This window comes from Pezoporus flaviventris, unplaced genomic scaffold (assembly GCF_033815535.1).
Source record: "Pezoporus flaviventris isolate CSIRO_AGI_PZ_B2104156 unplaced genomic scaffold, CSIRO_AGI_Pfla_v1 ptg000013l, whole genome shotgun sequence".
NCBI classification, from domain to species: Eukaryota; Metazoa; Chordata; class Aves; order Psittaciformes; family Psittacidae; genus Pezoporus; species Pezoporus flaviventris.
The window spans coordinates 1,996,062-2,008,262 of record NW_026892561.1 but is presented as its reverse complement, the minus strand read 5'-3'; the positions used below and the strand labels follow the sequence as shown (position 1 = coordinate 2,008,262).

Here is a 12,201-nt window from a genome sequence, read left to right as displayed (position 1 = left end):
AAGAAGATAAAAAAGAAGTCATTTTTTGAAGTTTGAGCACAATCACAAAACAGAAGAAATTTATCAGCCCCCAACCCCAGAGACTGTTTTCAGAGCAAATGTTTCCTTAGCGTGTACTACTCACAGTCTGGTGTGGTTTTCAGATGCTCTAATGGCTTAAGAGTTAATAAAATCTGTAATTTCCTTGAAGAACACCTTAAATCACAGTTTATGACAGAAAATAAAATGTGTCAAACTGTTTTCCATTTCCACGCGCTAGTAAAGACTGTAACCTTTGCAAAGAACAACTAATATGGAAGTAATTTGTTTGCAGATTGAACATGCAACTATTAAATCTTCAAGGAGACGTGCCACAAAGCTGCACTGATTCAGCTATAATAACCATTTACCAAGTCACACTTTCTGAGCAGTTTCTATTGGAAAACAAAGAACATGTACCATGAAGAGAGAGGTATTTAATGCTGCCTTCACACTTACTGCAACATGCTCTTTATGGCTGGTCTAATGTGGCTGTTTATAAAGGACATTAAGCTTCCAGCTGCAAAGTTAATTTAATTCCTGCTAGCTGTGTCAGAATATAAGCAGTTAAAAAGCTTAATACTTCAGATACAATTACTCTTTGTACCATTAGTAGAGTTTCTTGCAAGTTTTTCAGCAAACTGTAATTCAGCACATTCTGAACTTGGATTTCTACAATCCTTCTGGAGGAACAATCTATATTTCAGTGTAGTTTAGTTAATATGCAAAAAAGTGAGTTAAAAGCATTGTATGTAAGGTTATTATTCTAACAGGCAAATAGGAAAAGAATTTTTCCCTTAAATGCCTATCTTCCTTAAACATATTTTCAGCATTTTAAGATTATGACTGAGTAAGTTTATAAAGGTGTACATATGTTTCTATATATATGGTCTAAAAATTGGGCAAGAAATTATGGCAGTATCCAAAGTGAATGGAATAGTGGGAAGTAAATTAGTTAGGGGGGCTCTGCAGAGAAAATTCACAGCAAGGCAGAGAAGAAAAGCCACAGGGGCACATCAGGCATTAAGCACTGAGGGGAAAGACAAATTCTAAACAGAAGGTGAAAGGAGGTAAGAAAGAATCTGGCAACTCTCCAAAGAAGGAGCAGAAAGAACAAAGTTAAAGGAAATCTGATTCCGACTTGCCTCTAATGTATCCAAGGGTATTTAAATCTGTCTTTAGGCTCTGCAAATTACTGTAGAGCTCCTAATTTTAAAAAGGACAAAACAAACGAAAAGCCAACACAAGCTATGTGCAGAACTGGAACTCTCTGTGACTGCTGTCTAGGAAAGTAATTTGAGCGTGATTTTAATCTAAGAACATACTCACTACTTACCATAGTTTCTGATATCTTGATTACAAGCCACTATTTCAGCCATGAACAATGCAAAGAAACACTGAATTGGTCTACAGTATCTATTTACCTTTTTAAATGCTTCAGGCATGCATCTGTCCATAAATCTCTTGCAATTCTCATCAGAATCAGAAAGACCTTTACAGAAAGGAGAATGCTTTTTAAAAGTATAATATATATATACATACACACACACATATATTAAAGATTACCTTAAGGAGTTCATTGCAAGTTCTTAGGAACACCAATCAAACCCAGCAGTAATAAATATGCTGTTGTTCATTCATAACTGACTTTATCAGCCACAAAAAAGTGGGACTTAAAAGAACTTGGCTTTAGAAACAAGTTTTATAATGTTATACCTTTTACAATGTCAAGCATCAGTACCAGATGTACTTCTCCCAAGTTTACAATTTGTACTAATTTCAGATCATTGCTGATGCTTCACAGTCTCCAGGCAAACCAAAATCTAAGCACAGCCTTTTGACACATATGAGAACCAAAGAAGCAAACCAGAACTACCTAGCAACTTCCATTCTTCCAACAGATTATAACATCCCTTTAGTCTGCTATCAGGCATGATGGAAAAACTGTCTTGCAGTCATTATATGCCAGTTGTTGGGCATGATGCCTCCATAACTAACACTTGTAACTCCAGCCAAAGTACTGAATACAGAGAAGCCACATTCAGGTCTAATGCAGTATAAGCATTTCACTAGGGAAAAACAACCAGTTACACAAGCGTGGTACAGCACGGATTTAGATGACAGCTTGTTTTTACGACTGGAAAATAACCAGCACAAAGGGAAAAAGAGACAGTAATTCAGCTCTGGAAAACAGTAATTCCTACAATCATTAGAACATAAAGAAACATGTGCTCCACTTCTTTCAAAAGCCTAAGCAAACAAATCACTTTGGAGAAAAAGAAACCAATGTTCATTGGGTAGAACAGTTCACTGTTAACCACAGAGATGTGATCATTCTGCAGGGTGCCAAGTAAACAACTGTGGGATTAATATGAAAGACATAACTGCTCCCTATGCTGACTGTGAAATCCTTTGAACAGATAGTCTACACGTGTAGGAAGAGGACTTACCTAGTCTTGCCAGGTAGGTGGATGCAATCAGGCACTTGCCTAGAGACTCCTCCCGCTTATAGGGTATGGACCAGTGATCTGTTAGAACTCTGCTCTCCAGTTCATACAAGTTTGTTGTTGGAAACTCAATACCTTCACCAGAGCAATTCCCATTTTCATCATTTTTCTGTGAATAAAAAGGAAGTTCACGTGAAACAATTTAATCGCTCTCCCTATCCTAGATGCTTTAAAGGATGTAGTTGCTTCAGCAAAAGCAACTGTGCTTTTAACAAGCATGCCAAATTTGCAACAGCCCTGAGGCTGCTTGTGTTTTTCAAGTAGAACTAAAGATTTCAATGTTAATTAAAGGGATTTCATACCTTTATGTATTTAATGTAGGTGATAGCTACTGTGTTTACATAACTAATTGCTAACCAGTTTCTATTTAGGTGGCAAATCTTGATCCTCAGCATATCAGATCCTAGAGCCCAGTGATAAGTACTTCCAGTCCCTGTGAGACTCTAGAGTACAAGCCTTGATCTTCGGAGATCTGCATATTAATCCTCTGTTCAACAACTGCTGTAGAATATGGAATAGCTTGTTCTAAAGGAAGACAATTTCATCACCCTCTCACCCCATCGCATTAAGAAACATAAGTCAGAATCCAGTACATCAAGATTCTTTTTACTACCCGATTACTGAAAGAATAATTTACATCTCAAATACAGTTTTCTAACAAGGAAACTCCAATTGTCCTTCTCCTAAGTCAAACTACGTTACTGGAAAACGCTTTGGAAGGCAGAGGGGAAAAAGCAAGCAGATGCCTGCAGCTAAGCTTTACTGGTTTCTTTGCTAGCGCCACTGAACAGCAGCTATTTCTGCGTACAGGCAGAACCCAGAATTAGCCCCATGTTCTTTGCTCAGTGCCACATGAGGTAACTGCCTCAGCTGAAAAGAGCAGACAAGTTATCCATTTATTTCCTTTTGTTTATTTTTTAACCTCACGCAGACGCTTGCTACCCAAGGTGTCAAATGGTTCACATGGCCTCGTTTTGCCTGCCTTCAGAAGAGCTGACAACTCAAGCAGGAGAAAGGACAGAACGGCTGGATCAGGCCTGGCAGCAACCAGGAACAACTGTCAGAGACACAGTTAAAAAACAGAAGCACAGTGATGGTAGCAAGATTGCCCTGAGAGAGAAGCCAGGGACGTGCTGGAGCAAGTCCAGAGGAGGCCACGAGGGTGATCAAGGGCTGGAGCACCTCCTGTATGAGGACAGGCTGAGAAAGTTGGGGCTGTTCAGCCTGGAGAAGTGAAGCTGTGCGGAGACCTCATAGCAGCCTTCCAGTATCTGAAGGGGGCCTATAGGGATGCTGCAGAAGAACTCTTCATTAGGGACTGTAGTGACAGGACAAGGGGTAACGGGTTAAAACTTAAACAGGGGAAGTTTAGATTGGATGTAAGGAAGAAGTTCTTTATTGTAAGGGTGGTGAGGCACTGGAATGGGTTGCTCAGAGAAGTAGTAAATGCTCCATCCCCGGCAGTGTTCAAGGCCACGTTGGACAGAACCTTGGGTGACATGGTTTAGTGTGAGGCATCTCTGCCCATGGCAGTGGGGGTGGAACTGGATGTTCTTATGGTCCTTTCTAACCCAAACCATTCTTTGATTCTATGTAGGGAGGAAGGACAAGCAGGAAATAATGCTCAAGAGTGAAAAAAAAACCCAAACAGGCAGTGTCAAGAAAGTGAATAGAACAAACAGAAAGGAGTAAAGCAAAAAGAAAGGACTGAACTCAGGAGAACATGATATACAAAGAATGAAATTGGTGAATGCAGACAAGTGTGCTTCCAGCTCTCTCACTGCACTTGCTCTTTGTAGGATCAGACCCGCTTATTGAAAAGTAAATGTGTCACATTCACTTTCATAATGGTTCAAAGATATTAAACCAAGGAAGCAGCAATTGCATAGAGCTTACCCTTTAAAGTTCAGTGGTGCGGGTGACGATAGCACACAGTGGCTGGACTTACTAACAGGTTCTGGAGAGCAGCAGTAAAATTTATAGCAATGGAACACAAAATAGTGGTCAGGAAAATAAACAACAGGTCAGTGCTTGGGAAGTAACGTGCCACCTTTCCCAATCCTCTGCTAAACATTCTGTCCTAAGTCTGTCATTACGGGAAGTTGTACTTTAACAGACCTGAGTATCAGCTTCTGAAACCGCAGTCAGCTGATCCAGTACTGTGCATAGAAGCCTAATGTCATTCAGGCTTAGCAAATCGTGCCCTGTTTAAACACTTTGAAGTTCTGGAGAAGAAATATTTGATGGTTTAAATGAAAAAGCACTGGAAGTGCTTAAAAGCAAAAGTTTTTGAGGAACTACCCTGTTGTTTTGATTAACTAAACAATAGTTATGTTTACAGCTTTTGTAAAGAGCACCCATCCGGAACACAAAACCATTTCCTGCAGAAATTAGATATGCAGTTATAAAGAAAGCCCTTACAGTGACAGTGTAGGATACAATGATGACACTTACGAAGGTAGACTGAATATAATATAAACCCCAATTACAAGATGTTCAGCAATTTTGGTTCTCCTTAGACCTGCAGTAAAGGACAGCAACATTTCAACAAATGATTACTGGAGGAAAGCGTCCCCGTTAAGTAATAACATTACTAACCAGTAATAGCAATGGATATATTTTAAGAGGTGCAATCTAATATCAGTGCAGACCTTCAACTGTTGCTGAAAAACTTAACCTGTTGCTCTGCTTCCCCAGCTGCATCTAAGCACTGTTGCTCTTTATCTCTTTCCACACAAGTGATTGCCAGTGGCTGTAGTACGGAAACTCATGAGGAAAGAGTGAAATGAGGCATGCTCTTCACTGTATATTCAGGTTCCAGAAATAGGGGCATCATCATGAACTGTGCTAAGGACACATCTGGCCTACTGCTGCACTGAGTCTACAAACAATGTAATGAAAAGATGTTTTATTACACAAGAAATAACGTGTGAGATAACTGAATACTGCTCTAACAACAATAGGAGCTATTTGCATTGAAGGAGCACATCTTTGGCACATTCTGCTACTAATAGGCGACAAGTCTTCTTGCTTCTCTGTGTTCAGCTACTAAAAACCCTCCCCAGCAACTATGAAGTTTAATTATTTCTTAATTTTAGAAGGTATCACATACAAGTAGCTTCACAGCTACTGTGAAGCCTAATGCAGTCTCAAATAAATAGCCAAACAGTTTAAAACTCAACTTCCCCTACAAACCATTAATACATTTAATACCCTGATTTTCTTAAAGACTACTGCAATGCTCAGATTACATTACTGCAGACTGAGTTTTGTTTCTTACAACATATCTAGCATGAGCCTCTCTGAAGAGCTGCTCTTTCATCCTTCTGTATAAGATAAACCCCAAACTGTTCACCATCCAACTCTGAAATCGATCTGTGTAGTGCTCTTTCAAGCACTTGCTGTAGCAAGGTGCAATATCAGCTCAGCTCTTGCATAATTTCATGTTGGTTCACTAACCAACACAGGCTGATGATCCTGCTTGCTCTGTTGACATTCACAAATGCAACACAGCTCTGAATACATAGCCACAATTCACACTTTGCAACTGAGGAGCCAGGAATTGTCACTACAGACTCTACTGACACAGGTGAAATAAAAGCTTTCAATGAAGAGTATGCTGTGCATGAAAATAAATCTCAACAGCCTCCCAAAAAGTGGTTTTCTATCTCTTATTTGGGGAATTACAGGTCTGGTTTGGTTGTTTTTTTATATATATTTAGAAATTACCTCCCTCTCCTCAAATAGATGACCTCAGAATGGTGTCTGCCAGCAGATGATGACCTAAATCATTGACTATGCAATTCTGGCTGAACACACTCGATACTGGACTGACATGTTAAGGATCTGTAGGGATACTCTTCAACAAGAGAACAGTGAAAAGCAAAAAAAAACAACCTATTCCTGGCAGTCAATGGGTCATCTAAAGATCAACTGCCTAGAAGTCTGTAAGAATCCACTGTGCTCTGAAACAGGGAATCATGGTGCACATCACGCATCCTGTGACTATTCTCCCTTCTGCAGCTGAAGTCTTGAGATCAAAAAACATTTGCTGGCAAACCTTTAACATCATTTCCCATGCCTTCTGATGTATTTCTTATAGCACAAAAGCCCTGAAGATCCTGCCACTTGACTTTTTTGGCTTATTTTCAAGGTGTGAAAACGCTTATGTCTAAACACACACACAGGCACCCACGAGTCCTGTCCTCCCATGAAGTCTCAAGCACTGAGTCAAGATTCTCACGCTGGGGACCTGGCACCTCCCACAGTTTTGTGCAAGGCCGAAGAAACAAAAATGGTTAGATATCTGACCAATAAAGCATTGCTTAAATCTGTAGTACAAAACCTTCCACGGAGGACTAACACAGAACAAAGATTAGCCCTTACACAAAAAGAGAAATATAAATTAACTTTAATTGCCAAAAAGGTCACAATTCAAAGCTTCCAAATGCATTCCTGCAGTATTCACTAACGAACCTGTCAGACTGTTTAACTAAAGCCACTGACTTTTACCATAGCAGGCACTTGACACTAAATAACAAGCAATTTAAGAGAGTGTTTTGATGCTAACTGGCAGTCTTAGCAATGAAATTACAGTCAAATTATCATTTAAATTTGTGAATTTGATTTTGATAGAAGGCTACCAGCAGGCTTTATTATCACCAGAGCTAAGTCCCATTGTCTGCTCTTGAATGCAGTATAACTTGCAAAACAGAAACCCCAATGTCATGTTTCCTTCAACAAGCAATGGAATCAGACTTTCTAAGAGACAGACCCAAGCAGTTCCCTTCTCCCTCATGCCTCTCATAAGTGATTTTCACAAACTGACTACCATTTTTTAGGCAAGAAAACAGATTTTTGACGCTTCACTGTATTGTTAGGAAAAAACCCCCAAAACTGTATTTTGTTACTCCATACCTGTACCAGGACCAAATTTAAGTGCTCTGAAAAGCAGTAATTAAAAAAACCAAAAAGCTGAAAGACAGAAATAGAAGCCAAAAATTCTAGGGGCACCTTTCAGTTTTTAGCCCAGACATACTGAGCAATAAGGAGAAAATGAACTTCTTAATGCTTCAGCTTCCCCAGCTGTGAAATGTTAGTAGAGATGCTTCCCTCTGCCACAGCATGCTGATGAACCATTCACTGGTGTCTGCAAAGGACCGCAAGATGCTCAGGTGGAGGCAAGGTAAGAGAAATACATCAAATACCCATAAAAACTGGCAGAGCATTTCTCTGCTCTCTGATCTATTATGTCCATCAATTTGTGGGAGAATCCTGAAGTCATGACTTGACAGACCCTCCATCTGCACACTGCTGATTAAAGCAGCTTCTACTTTCACGCCTTGCTACCAAGTCTTTTAACTCCTAGGAGGATACTCTCTTACCTACAACTACATCACAGGGTAAGAATTAAAAGGCTTTCAAATAAATCAAAGCTACCACCTTGCACTTATACTTTAAGACATTAAGAACGGTGAGGAAAAACTGGTACATTTTCATACCTGTAACCTATGTGCTTTGTTTAAACTGGTCCTCCAGGAGCTTAAAGAACTCTAAACTCATGTTAAGTGGCATTGCGGGAACAAAATTGAAGAGTATTTCCCAGTTGCCTGTTCTTGCCATCAGATCGAACTCACTCAACCCACACTGCAAAGAGCAAGCTTGGTATTCTGTTACAAGCATGACAGCATCAGTAAGCCTCAGAAAAAGGTGTCATACATGGAATTTCTGTATTATGTTTGTTATTTGGCAATCAGAAACCCACTGTGATTTCCTAAACACTTTACAGTCAAAGAGACATTTATTTGTAAAGTACAGTAACAGTTTAAGTGTTTTAAGTGCTAAAGAGATACAGCATCTTGCCCTTGCATTCTCACCTACAGGAAAAGATCTGTATGCAGCATTTCCAAGTACAGTGATAGATAGCAATGCTTTTTGTTATTTCTGGTCTGCTAAGAAAAAGTAAGCTTGTTGGGGAAATATATGGATGGTTTATTCTTTTTGCACAGAAACTAAACTATTCAGCTCAAAATTTTACAATGCACTACTTCACACAAGCAAATGCAGTCTTGTCATAAGAAAAATACCAGTATTTCATCATATTAATATAAAGGGATGGTACCAGTCTATCACTAAGGGAAAATAAATCCTATGGTACAAATTCCACCTAACTGAAGCTGATTTTGACACTCACCTGACCATAAAGATGTCCTAAAAAAAAATGATTTATTCAGCAAATGGTCTCAATGGAGAGTTCTGGACACAGACCTTAACTGAGAGTAGTGTAAGTGCACTATGGAGAATGCATGGCTGTGAGAGGTCTCAGTAGCTGTGAGAGATTATATTATCAACCACAAAAACCTCATGGCTCCCTTTTCCTGCCCCCCCTTCCCTCATCTCTCACAGCTGAGAACTGTGTGAGACTGGGAATAAGAACACAGTATGAATTTGAGAATCTAAAACTAACTTAGCAAAGCTAGAAATTAACTAGGGATTTTCTACAGCCATTGTGTGCACTGGTGTCCCAGGCTTCCAGGGTGATGGTGTGATGTTACTAAGCAATATTCCCCTGTGCACTTGCCTAGTTGCTCTGAGACAAATACAGTACTAAGCATTATAGCAGCACAAAGTAACTGAGGCTTTGCAAAAATCAGATTTGAATTAAAAGATCCATTTAACTTAAAAAAGGAATATCTTCCCTTGTTTATAGTACTATTACCATTGCAGCCAGTAAAATCGGAGACAGATTTGTTACAACCACTTCTGGCAACGTATTTTAAAAGTTGATAATGAGCTGTAGGTGAGGGAGAGGTCATGGAAAGCACTGTTAAGAATGCCATTCATAAGGAACCAACGAAAACATACTTATCTCCATGTGTTTTCAGTATTGTCTATGGATATATTTAAAAAACCTAATCCATCAGCATTAACTACAAACAGCCAGACTCTGATACTACAACTCCTTCCAACCCTTGAGTTTTTCTAAGCACAAATCCCTGTGCTTATTTCCAAGTAACTCAAAATAATCTTGTGTGGTATCAGATAAACATTGTGCTTTAATACAATAAAACGATGAATCACAAATGCTTAGCATTTAGTACTTCAAATTAAGTCAATACTTCCAGCTCCCTCTGCCAAAGTACAGGCATTAATAGAGAAGCGCTGCAGAAACAATAAAGTAGTTATTATAACATTTTAGTGACCAAAGGTCAGGCTCTGGAAGGGATGATTAATTCAATAACACCGCTGAGCACTCATCTATACATCTGTTCTATAGATACTGATTTACAGAGAGCCAGAAACCAGAACTGACAAAGCAGCTGACAATGAGTTTGAAATCAACTTTTACAACGTGTAATTACAAAATTGTGATTAATTAAGATGAAAAACCTTTACATGCTTCTCCAGACTGCTCTGCTGGGCATCAGAAGCCAGAGCTGCTGTGAAGCGGTGAGCAGGAAGATCAAGTGGCAAGAAACACTGAGCACATTGGCTTTATTTTAATTAATATTAAATTGGCCCATGAAGCATAACTGAAACATACACACCAAAGAGCATTCCTATGGCTGAACAAATACATGGGGTTTTTTAAATAAGAGCTTACAAAAGAATCAGGCACTTCCTTTGCATCTTTGCCTTCCTCATACAAAGAGCTACTGTTCCTTAATCCAAAAGCAATCCAAATGATTTGCTGGAATTAACTTCTAACACTGGCTAATTTGTTTTTATTCTCATTCTTCCTCAGTATTTCACTTCCTTATTAAACAGCTGCCACAGAATAGCACTGTAAACTGGGAAGATGACCAGAAAATGCCTCCAGAGAACATTGTACCAAAGACACTTCCTGCCCAGCTGAATGCTGCCTATACAGAGTTGTCTCCTACCTCCACTGACCCCAAAGGCATCACCTTCACTGATGAACCTGTAATTACAGAGTAAAGGCAGAGTACTTGTCTCAACCTGAAGAACACTCTATCACATTATCTGATAAGTTATTTGAAACAAAGCTTACAGTTAAACTTAACCCACTGCACCTCTCAGTATTACCCCTATTTTCCCTAACTTCCTGTAGCATCTTTATTAGCCTGCCTTACACCAATAATGAAACCCAGGGTATTTTCTTTCAAAATCCAAGAAAGCATTGAGATAACCAGACTCTAAAAAGAGGTTCCACACCAGGACCACTGATTTTTGAAAACAGTGATGCTTGAAAACCAGCAGTGTTAAAATACTCATTCCACTTGACGTTCTGATGGCATCCAGCCAGGGATTCAATGCCAGAATCCACCACAGAGCTTTATTTGATTGCTTAATTGTTTCACAAGGCCAATTCCTAGACAAGCCACACTGTAAAACTTCCACATGAGAATGCCAGGAATAGTCACTTTTGCAAAGCTCAACACTACTTACAAAACAGGAGGCTGGCTTTCAATTTATAACATTGTACTGTGAAACCCACCTCATTTGCTTTAAGGCTAAATACATTTTTGTCTTTAAATTAATACCACTCCTTTCATTCAAGGATCAAAGAACTTCACAAGTCCGTGGTATTTGTAATACGGCACACACCATTATCCCTGTTTTACACACTAAAAGGTAAACCAGAGGTTGTTGCACACCCACCATGATGCAGCACATCTGTGGCAGAACCAGCTCTAATAATGAGGAGAGGAAGGGTTTTGAGCACAGTAGTTCTGCAGCATGACTAGTGAGAATGTTCCTGGCACTGTTACTTACTACAGTTGCTGGACTGTTTCTTTTACAAAACCCCCTTCTCTTCAAATCAAAACAGCACCTCAAAAGCAATCTTGAACAAGTTTTATTATAAGCTTTATCTTGTAAAATCCGGTGTATAAGAGCCTTTTGAGCTAGTTTATCTTAAAAAAAACAAATCAAAACAGCATATGCTAAAGGAGACAGGAATAGCTGGAAGGTAATACAATCCATACATCACAATTTACTCAAAAGGTCACAGTAATGACTCTCAGAAGCTGTTTAAAAACCAATCAAGATTATTTCAGTAAAGGGTATATAAACCACTGTTATATGTTCAACATTTTAGCATAAATGGGTTCCTACCCCTTACTCCAATTCTAAGTTCTCTGGTCACAATCCCCACATTCATTTAGCCTGCTCTTCTCCATCCCATTCCTCCCCAACTGGTGAAAGCCAGCACTTGTGGCACTCATGGCAATTCACGGACACACTGACAGACACTGTCATCACATTCATTTATAGTCTTAAATTATAAGGAACTAGCAGCAGTTCATAAAGCAGCTTATCTGTCAGTCACAGGAAAAGATGAGCGCACACCACCCTTCCACAGCCCCCACTCGTCAAAGAATCACACCGTAAAAGTCTCTATGTTGCCCAAGGAAAACACAAAAACCCCAGATTCTTGCCAAAATGCATGTACCGGATTCACCTCGGCTGACAGACATAAACACCGAAGTTATGTCAACCAAGCAAAGGTGCCTTTTGTCAGAGCAGGTGATCTCAGCCTGTCAAAGCGGTTCGGCACTATGGAGGGTAAAACTTCAAACCTACTGTAAACCTAAAGCTGAACTTGCTGGTATTTCACACAAAATGTGAAGCCCCCTTTGTGTTTCCAAGTTTGCCTGGCCATTTCCTTTGAGCGAGTTAAGCATGGTCATGCCAGCACCAAGACCAGAGGCAT

At 39.5% G+C, this 12,201-nt stretch overlaps 1 protein-coding gene across 2 annotated transcripts in view; it reads right to left on the bottom strand.

Moving 5' to 3' along the window:
- Positions 1-12,201, bottom strand: part of USP24 (ubiquitin specific peptidase 24) — a 66,929-nt gene that overhangs the window by 51,116 nt on the left and 3,612 nt on the right. For both annotated transcript variants that reach the window (XM_061451215.1, XM_061451216.1), the window contains exons 2-3: positions 2,469-2,634; positions 1,443-1,510 (exon numbers count right to left, since the gene is read on the bottom strand). In XM_061451215.1, the coding sequence (XP_061307199.1) occupies positions 1,443-1,510; positions 2,469-2,634 (234 nt within the window). The remainder of the gene's footprint in view (positions 1-1,442; positions 1,511-2,468; positions 2,635-12,201) is intronic.